The 10,000-nt window shown below is 40.5% G+C and overlaps 1 protein-coding gene across 1 annotated transcript in view; it reads right to left on the bottom strand.

The window, feature by feature from the left end:
- The window catches only part of LOC138006223 (opioid-binding protein/cell adhesion molecule-like), a 24,067-nt gene extending 14,351 nt beyond the window's left edge, over positions 1-9,716 (bottom strand). Inside the window, exons 1-2 of the mRNA XM_068852412.1 lie at positions 9,285-9,716; positions 8,210-8,545 (exon numbers count right to left, since the gene is read on the bottom strand). Of these exons, the coding sequence (XP_068708513.1) occupies positions 8,210-8,545; positions 9,285-9,390 (442 nt within the window). The 5' untranslated portion in view covers positions 9,391-9,716. The remainder of the gene's footprint in view (positions 1-8,209; positions 8,546-9,284) is intronic.
- Between the last annotated feature and the right edge of the window lie 284 nt (positions 9,717-10,000).

Genomic DNA, 10,000 nt, shown 5'->3' with positions numbered 1-10,000 from the left:
TTCCGCAGCGATTGCTTCCCGGTTATGTAAGATTTAAGTGTGGGGTTGGACATAAAAAAGGAGTTTTTGTCTTTAGAGGTTTAGCAAAGCTTTTGCGGTGATTGCTGTGAACAGTTCTCTTTTATCTTTTGAAGGCTTTTGCAGCGATTGTGACTCTTGAGCGATTACGTCCTAGAGTTTGGCTGCATAGATAGTAAATCCAAGTTGGCGAGTAATAATTATGCAGTTATAATAATGTAGTAATCTACGGTTGTAGTTTTAGATATGAAAAGCCATAACAAAGGCTACATGGATCCTCATCTGAATATGAAGAGGAGTCGGTATGCAGAAAAGGAAAGTGACAGGTTTCCCGGCGATTGACCGTAAAGTTCTTTTGTCTATAGGGTGTGCTTTCCCGGGAAATGATATCTACAGCACACCATAAATATTTTTCATCGTCAAGGATTCGTAGACCATGAACATGACTTCCCGGCATTTGCTTTCTGCTGCACCGCATAACTATTCTTCATCATTATCTGTAGACTGTGCTTTCCCAACATGTGATATCTTCAGCACCGCATAATTGTTTCTGGTCGCTAGGAAAGACTCTGCCTTTTCGCACTTAGGTTCCGTCTGCATCGCAGAACTGTTATTCACCGTCGAGGATAGACTGTACCCTCTTGTCATTTCATTCGGTCAGCATTGCAAAACTGTTCATTATCGTCAATGATAGCCTTCCCGGCATTTGATTTTTTCTGCACTGTGTAATTGGTTTTCATCATTGAGTAAAGACTGTACCTTTTCCCTATTTGATTTCTTCTGCACCGAATATTGGTTTTTCATCACTCAAGTGTAAACTGTGATTTCCCACGATTTCATTTCTTGTGCACCACATAATTCTTTATCTTCAAGGAAAGACTGTGACATCTGTGACATTCTTGGCATTTGAGTCCGTAAGCACCGCATAGTTGTTCTTAGTTCATCATGAACGATAGCCTATGTCTTTCTGGCATTTGTTTCCATCTGCATCACTTATGGTTCTTCATCATGAAGGATAGACGTTCCGTGCTTTTTCGGTATATGATTTCCTATACACCAAATTTTATTTATATATTATAATTAATAGACTTGCGTTCTTGGCGTGGAGTTTCTACAGCTACTGGGAGGGTGTGTCTTCGAGGTATCTGATTGGCGCTGGATAGACAATGCTTTTGTTCTATTTCATTTCTGTATCGGCTTAAATAATATCATTGTTTTGGATACTGGAATGCGCCTTGCGGTCACTTGATTTTGTCTGTACTGGATAGTGAGTTGTGTACAATGTTCATCGAAATTTTCGTTGCTTTCTAGTGATAGCAGAACGCGTAATTTTAGATAAAGTTCAGATTTATAAGCTTTTGGAGGGGAGGTGGGGCAGAAGAAGAGTAAGTACGCGTTAAACGTTTGGCGAATGTGCTCTCCAGACATTCTGATGAATCCAATTTCGTTACCAGTGTTTGGAACCCTGGAAACGTGGTTGTTTGTGGGTCCTGGTGTCAGTCTTAAGTTTGCGTTCAAATCAAGCAAACCAACTCTAAATTTATTTTTTCCGATCTCACAACTTTGCTCTCATTTGGATTGAAGTAAAGACGATTTATATTTTCCACAGACCAGTAAGAGAGTAGAAATGTTATTTTTATCCCGCGTTAATGTACACCGAAGTCATAAGCAAAGAAAATGGCTCAAACACCACCAAGCTTTCGTTGAGTTATTTTTTTTGTACATCGCCCAGAATGCCGCGACACATCCGGGTACTTTTTATGCGCGCCGGCGCTAAAATTCAAAATTGATTAGAGAAAGGTGCGCTTAATAACAAAGAATACGGCCAATAAGCGGCCACCAGCGCGTACGTTTTTCTGTTTCACGGACATATTAATTCCTCTGGCCAAGTACCAGCATATGGAATTTGTAGAGGAAGGATCAATAAATGATTCTGAACAAAAATTTGTTTTTTAAGGTTTCTACAAGTATTATCAAATTTGCTTTGAAAATCGACTATTTTGGGAGCTTTGTAGTATGGAAGCTGTACTTTAAGCGGAATATTCCGACGAGCTGGTTAAGTTTACGGCCAGCATATGGAAATGTTAGTACCGGGTGTCAGGAAAGCTCCTGCAAATTTTCGCTGGTTTACGACACGTACAAGTACTATCGAAATGCGGTTTTCTGAACGCACTCGTCAACCTTCCGCAAATTTCCCCTTCGGAGGCTGTTCGGGAGAATGGTTGACTGATTTTGAAACTCCCGCGAGTAATAATAAAATGCAAAACTCCTCCTCCCAAAACAATAGCACGGGCTTTTGCTTGGGTCGGTATTTATGACTGAGGCCACCATCAGAAATGTCATCGAATAATGATGCGTAAAAGCCGGGCTGGTGTCTCGCACACTTGGACATATTACTCACAAGTGGTTTTTAACAACTGATTACTCGAAACTGCGTGGGCCTTTTATATGTTTTGATCAATTTAAAACGGATAGAATTTTGAATAATTATCTCACACAAACAATGGACAACAATGTTACGCGTCGCTTGCCTTTTCTTTTTTGTTTGGCTCGGCTCGGTTTCAAACAGAAATGCCCTTTATTTTATTTTCCCAAGCGTATTACGAATAGAAAAGACCTGTGTTGTCTTTAAAATTCTCGACCAACGTGCAGACTACCCTGAAACCGATCGAGTAAAAGACTTGATCTAATGAATTGCTTTTACCGGTCGAGCGGTAAAAAAGGACAACAATGAAATAGAAGCAAGTGTTTCGCGCACCACACTTTCACTTTGGCTTCGCTTAGAAAGAAGAATGTTTTGTGGGAAAACATTTGGCTGCCGCACTCAGACCATTCCGAGTGTGACATGTCAAAAAAAAAAAAGGAAGAACGAGAATGTTCTTGCACACGACTTTGTTGATAAAAACCTTTGTGAAGAGCGTGTGCCGCCTTTCAATTAGGGCGCTATTGCTACTTCACATGAGATCTTTTGACTGACAGTCACCGATTCATTAACGAGTGCAGTCGGAATTCCGAAATCTTTATCTATACAATAATTATTCCGCGCATTGAAAAACTGGGCTCTGGGATTCGCTCTGACGAAGGGCTAACGCTCGAAACGTCAGCTTTTAGAATCTCTGTACGGTGGTCAATTTACATTATCAACTCCGTTGATAAACCAAATTTCTGTAAGTACATGTCGCCCAAGACAATAGCATTCTGGGCGATGATCACCTGGATAAAATGGCTCAGTTTATTTTCCTGGCTGGCTAAATGTTGGTTATTTTTTTGGCTGGCAAAAAAGGGGAGAAAGAGACATTCCTGGCTGGGGAAATGCCTTTTTGGTAAATATCCTGGCTGGGAAAAGCTCTTAAAGTAAAGATCCTGGCTGGAAATTGTATTTTAAATTCTAGCTCTAGCTGGCTTTGGGGAGCGGATATAATTTTGCCACAGAAGTTAATAATAAACCAAAAAACAATTAGTGACTGTTGAAATATTACTGGAGGCGATATCCAATCACTTTATAAATTTTTCTCGTTGGGTACTCCTGTACATCGACTTCTGATATATAATCAAAATTTTTAACAGCGCGTGTGAACCTACGACTTTAACATAGACTACGATAATCTGTAACGCAATGTCGGACTTTGTCAGATCAAGTTCAACATTGTAGCGCCATGTTCGTCGTTACGTTCCAAAGCAGTTCTTACCGCGAGCCCAAATCCGACAATAATTATGGGAGGTCAAAAATTGACGTCACTGAAGATAATGCCTCGATCGCGTGCGAACAAGATGGCGGATTTAGGGAGTGCACTAGAAATGGTGAATGATTTAGTTGCAGGGCTGGATACACTATCGGATGCATCGGATATTGGGGTGGTAGTCTTGAGGCTTGATTTTTTACATAGAATGTTGGTTAGCTTGGACGTCGATCAGGACTCCCTTGTACGTGGTCTGGTTTCTGTTGCCTTTGTCATGATTTTTCTCTCTTGAGTACATATTTGAATGGACGCCTCTTTTAGGCGGTTCCTGTAATGAGGCTTTACATTTGAATCCCTATATGCTGTGTGAAACGTTTTCTTCCAAGAAAATAGTTGGTCTCGAAAATAATGTTTGTAGTTTCTTGAGGTTGATTTTCTCGATCAGCAGTAATGTGAATCTCAATTAAAATTCTAGGCTCGACCGATATGTTTATCGGCGGTAGAAGCGAGTGATCTTCAGGTTTTAAAGGTTTGACCCGGGCCCTGGTTCATTTTGTTTTTAAACGCCTGTTACATTGTGCCCTGTATCAGTGAGATAGCTGGCTTTTCGTAGGCTTTTTTTACCCTTTTTTCTGCGTTTCTTAGCAGATCATTATGCTTTTTGGAGGCGTTGTTTTCTTAAATTGTTTCACTCGTTCTTCTGTCTTCTCCAGCGTGTTTTGGTTTGTGGCCATGGTCAGCAACTATCTTCCTTGACTTTGAACTGCTGGAGTTGATTCGTTCTCGTCGATGCTCTTTTGATATTTGACACTAGCGTTAAAGCAAACATATCACTCTGCTCTTTTAAAACAGCACACAGAAAGGAAAATACTGGTTTCAAGCCTTCTAAAGAAGCACAACATCAAGCTACGTTCATATGGATAGAAAACACATAAACTCCATTGGGTAGAATTTTAATAGCCAATCAGAACTTAGCAAGTTCGATCCTTCCATCGAGTACAAATAGAGACAAACGCACATGGTTTTGCAGACAAAGCTCTTCAACTTAAATCAAGCTATCGGCAACTGATGAGATCGAAACCACGGTCTTGCCTGACCAAATGATATGTCAGAGAACCTCCAAGTAGAGTCGGGTTATCTAAATGCCTGGAAAAAGGAGCGACTTAAAGACATCGACATCAAATATCAAAAGAGCACCGACGCGAACGAATCAACTCCAGCAGTTCAAAGTCAAGGAAGATAGTTACTGCCCATGGCAACAAACCAACACACGCTGGAGAAGTCAGAAGAACGAGACAGTGAAACAATTGAAGAAAACAACCCCTCCAAAGAGCATAACGATCTGCTAAGAAACGCAGAAAAAAGGCAAAAAAAGCCTATAAAAAGCCAGCTATCTCACTGATACAGGGCACAATGTAACAGGCGTTCATAAACAAAATGAACCCGGGCCCGGGTCAAACCTTTAAAACCTGAAGATCACTTGCTTCTACCGCCGATAAACATATCGGTCGAGCCTAGAATTAAATTGGCGCAAAAGCGTGAGGCCATAAGGTCACATTCACATTACTTCTGAGAAAAGCAACACCAAGAAACTAAAAACATTATTTTCAAGACCATGTATTTTCTTGGAAGAAAAAATATCACACAGCAGTATAGAGATTCAATAGGATAAAAACCATTGCTGATAAGTGAATCCTACAGGAACCGCCTAAAAGAGGCATCCATTCAAATATGTACTCAAGAGAGCAAAATTATGACAAAGGTAACAGAAACCAGACCACGTACAAGGGAGTCGTGTAGGCCTGTCAACCCTTTTTAACACGGTCTGCTACCCGGAGAAGGCGGTATCTCGTAAGTGATTCAGTTGGCCGTTGTTCTGATTCTCCATTTATGTAAATCAAGGAATAAATTTCAATAAACATGAGAAAAATCCCAGCGAACCGCGGCCAAACACGTGTAGCTCCGAGTCAATGACGTCAAATTTTGACATCCCATAATTATTGGCGGATTTGGGCTCGCGGTAAGAAATGAACATTCAACTTTGTTACGTAACGACGAACATGGCGCTACAATGTTGAAAGTCCGACATTGCGTTACAGATTATCGTAGTCTATGTTAAAGTCGTAGGTTCACACGCGCTTTGAACATTTTGATTATATATCAGAAGTCGATGTATATGAGTACGAAGTCTAAACTTACGAACTTGGTATTGACGACATGAAATGTAAAGTTGACGTAAAAACTTGGTATTAGTGACGTGAAATGAAAAGTTGATCGTTTAAGTTAAACGTTGATTTGTATTTACCGACATTTTGTTGGTAAGTTCGAAGTTTGTTTACATGACAGGGGCACCCAACGACCAATTTGTTGTAAAATGTATTATTATACCCCAGTTAATGAAAATAAATGTTAAGGCATTTTCAGGTGTTTTTCAGTGTTGCTGGGAAAACATTACCTGTTCCTTTTTCCCAGCAAGACACACAAGAAATTTCCCAGCCACCTAGATAAAATTGGTTGGTTTCCCAGCCAGCTAATCAAATTTATTTCCCAGCCAGGAATTCCGCGCACGATCCAAAACGACCTAACAAAAGCGACAAGACCGGGACAGAACAGGTTTTTTCCGCAAGCGCAATCACTCTGTCCAGCCGTCGTCTGGGAGAGGGAAGGGGCCTCAGTCTTCTACAGCCAGCTCGGGTTGAAATGCTAGAAAAAGTCGGTAATTCCCAGAGAAAACCTCTATCAATAATAAATTTCCCGGTCAGCTCATCGAAACACCTGCATTTTTGCCAGCCAGCAAGATTCCTCTGGGGAACAGATAATGTGAGGAACAGATTCGTTGGGTGCCCCTGACATGAACTTTAATGTTGTCATAGTGCGATGTCGATGTGTAAAGTTGGATGTTGCGTTACAACTTCGATTTTTGGCGGAGATGGAACGCCATATTTCAACTGAACAAAAACTGTGGTGACAAGCGTTCTTCAGGTGCAAATTGCACACCACTGTAGTTAAGCACAGGCGGTCCAGACTCGGAGGGTAAAAATATTATAAGGATTTGTATGGGAATCTTGATAACAAACTGATAAAGATATTTACACGCAAAAGTTCTCAATAAAAAATCCGTACTTTATTGTCGTGGTGACTTTCTCGCTTCTTGTGTGGTTATTTGCCTGATTGAATACGATTTAAGTGACTTCTCAACTTCCCGGTCGATTGTCACTGGGAAGTTGAGAGGTCGCTTAAATCGCATTCAGTCAGGCAAATAACCACACAAGAAGCGAGAAAGTCACCACAACAATAAAGTACGGCTTTTTTATTGAGACCTTTTGCGTGCAAATATCTTTTTCAGTTTGTCATCGAGATTCCCATACAAATCCTTATAATTGTTATACCCTCTGTGTCTGGACCGCCTGTGAGTTAAGTAGAAGTTGGGGGTTAAGTTGCACTGCAGAATAACGAACCATTAAGCTAATCAAGCTAGGTAACTTAAAATATTTCATAAGTGCAGCAAAGTGGCAGGTTCATGAGTTCCCATTCAGAATTACGAATGGCTGCACAAAGAGCTGGATATCACTCGATCTTCTTTTTCAGTTAAGACAATGAGACAATGTTTTTTACTGTTACGGATAGAAAGTATGGAATTTGCTTGTCTAGTAAACATAAAACTGTACACCAATGGAAATACTTGATTACATGCAGATGTTAATCATATATGTGTTATACAAAGGGCTCCCTTTTATTTTTTTACAGCCAAGCATTTTTCTGTCTGGTTTAAGTTTGACCTTAACATGAAGGCCAATTCCGATAACGAAGGTTTTGCCGTAATCAAATCTTATCAAAACAATTTCATGATAGGACAATCTTTAAAATCTTTAATGAGTTTACAAGGATAGAAAAGTGTAACAGTTAGGTGATCTTGTTTCCAAAATGGCACTTGTCATTTTTAATAAAACCAATATGCACTTATAAGCATTGGTGAAAATAATGTTGTTTAGTAACTACTGCCAAAATGACTTAAGGCATGGCTTAACTTCTCGTTATAGAAAAAATTTGATCAGTTGATCTTTTGACAACCGGAAGTTTCTTTCAAGTTTTTTTTTAGGGTAGTTTGTCCCCCCGCCTTGCTGACAACTCACTACAATTGAGCAAGAGCGATGTTTACTTAACCGTTCGACGAGGTGATTGTTGATAGAATTTCTTATACTGAGAGGCACAGGTTTAACTACTAAAATCAGATGTATCTTGTGAATGTTCTGTGCAAACGTCCTAAAAGATCAAGCCCCAGTTGTTCGAAGGGTGGATAGCGCTATCCACTGGATAACTCAATTGCATGCTTTTGCTAGTGTTTATCCGCTGGATAGCGTTATTCACCTTTTGAACAACCGACGCCTAATGTTATGAAGTCCAAAATGTAAATCAGACAGGTAATGCATCCCAGATGCAAAGTAGTGTACTTGGAAGACTAGAAAAAGACAGCACAAGCCAAGAGGGCAGACAACGAAAAAAGGGCTTACCTAAAATTTTTAAAGTGATGCATCTTTGATCTTGATGATGCGTTGTGAAAACACCAAGGCAGTACTTTCCTTCATCGCTCTCTTTTGCTTTAATCAGTAACAGCTCCGGAGTTGCGTTCTTCGCGAATGCAACCCTCTCTTTAAATTTTGAGTAAATTATTTTTTTCTTATCGTTTCCATATTTTAAAATAGGACGACTGTCCTTAGTTATGAGAAAGTAGTCGAAGATTTCGTTGGCCTTTAGATTCATAACATATTTCCATTCTAGTGTAACTTCTTCGCCAGCAGCTCCAAAAGTCGGATCCTTTGGAATTTTGGTCCAAGTGAGAAACTGAGCTGAAAAGGAAAATTCGGTCCACTAAAAAAGTACCATTTACGTGCAAACATTGTGCCTTAAGACTCGAGTTGAATACTGAGGGGGCTGCGATGAACAAGTAACTGTACGTGCGTGTTGCTCCAATTCAGTAGTTATGATTTTTCGGTTAACTTAATGAAGGCTTGTAAGTCATTTGGCGAGTATCATAGGTAATCCTCTCAAATTCAGCGTCAGCGTGAATCGTTTTCTTAGCCTTTGACTCATAGGAAAAGAAATGCTTAAGCCTGGCTTCCATATTTCCTTTTTCGATTTCGGAGAAACATGCAAGCCAGACAAGTCGACCTCTCGCGACTTCATCGCTCGCTTATCCGCTTAGCGTCCGAAAAATCACGCTTCGCTCGCCAAAACATTTTCTCCTGGGATTCTCGTAAGGTCGACTTGTGGCAAGTCTAGGGAAACACCTTCTTTTGGCGACGTCCGAAGTTAGAGTGACACAGCTTCAAAGGATTTCTCCCTAAACGTGCAATGTGATTTAAAGCTCAATGAAGATATTGTTTTCCCACGAGGTTGTTTGACAAATGCAAAACAACTAGGAAACAGGAGGAAATTTATGATTTCTCTGATAACCCATCACACATTTCCTACGTAGAAAAATGCATTCTCCTTGGCGTCTTTAAGTGTCAAGTGCTGTAAGCCTTCTTGTAGTCAAGAGAGAATCACGTAATTTTCACGAAGTGAGTCAAAAAATATACAGCTTACCAGATGAAAGAGAAGTCACGATAATCCAGCTCACGAGAAGATAAGTCAACGCAGTTTTTCTCTGCAGACTCATGAGGCTTTTACACTGAAACGGGCGTACAAACATTCCTCCCTGCCGCAAATTTCGAAGTTAATACGCCACTCCTTGTTTCGAAACATACCAATCTCGTCCTCAGAACCCTACCACGTGTCTTTTGGTCAGCGCCAACACACGGAGCTCTGGAATAATCAATTTACGGAACTCCAAGATTTTAGAAGTTCCGGTTTCACCGAAAAGTGAAATGGGGCGATCATTAGAAGTCAATGGTTTGAACAGCAGCGACAAATCTTCGTTTTTACAAGTTTAGTTGGAGATTCCATTCCATTCTATTGGGCTTCTTGCATCTCATTACTTTAGTATACCTTGCTCGCTGTACATTGATGGTCGCCACACAGGGGAGATTCAGCTTCCCCGCAAGGTCCCAGCCTCCGTGATCGGGCATCGTCCGCAATTTTTACAGTTTGTCATACGCTCATTGGTTAGGGTTACTTTCTTGGTCTTAATTGGACTGAAAGTCCGGATAACCTTAAAATTTTCATCGATTCTCTCAACAACATTCACCCTACCGTAAAATTCACTAGCTCACACTCTCCCACCAATGTTCCTCTCCTTGACGTTAACGTCTCACTAACTAGTGACGGAAACATAAATACACTAGACTTATGTACACGAAACC

The sequence above is a fragment of the Montipora foliosa genome, chromosome 6, assembly GCF_036669935.1.
Source record: "Montipora foliosa isolate CH-2021 chromosome 6, ASM3666993v2, whole genome shotgun sequence".
Classification (NCBI taxonomy): Eukaryota; Metazoa; Cnidaria; class Anthozoa; order Scleractinia; family Acroporidae; genus Montipora; species Montipora foliosa.
The sequence above is the reverse complement of the archived record's forward strand: the minus strand, read 5'-3'. Positions and strand labels throughout refer to the sequence as shown.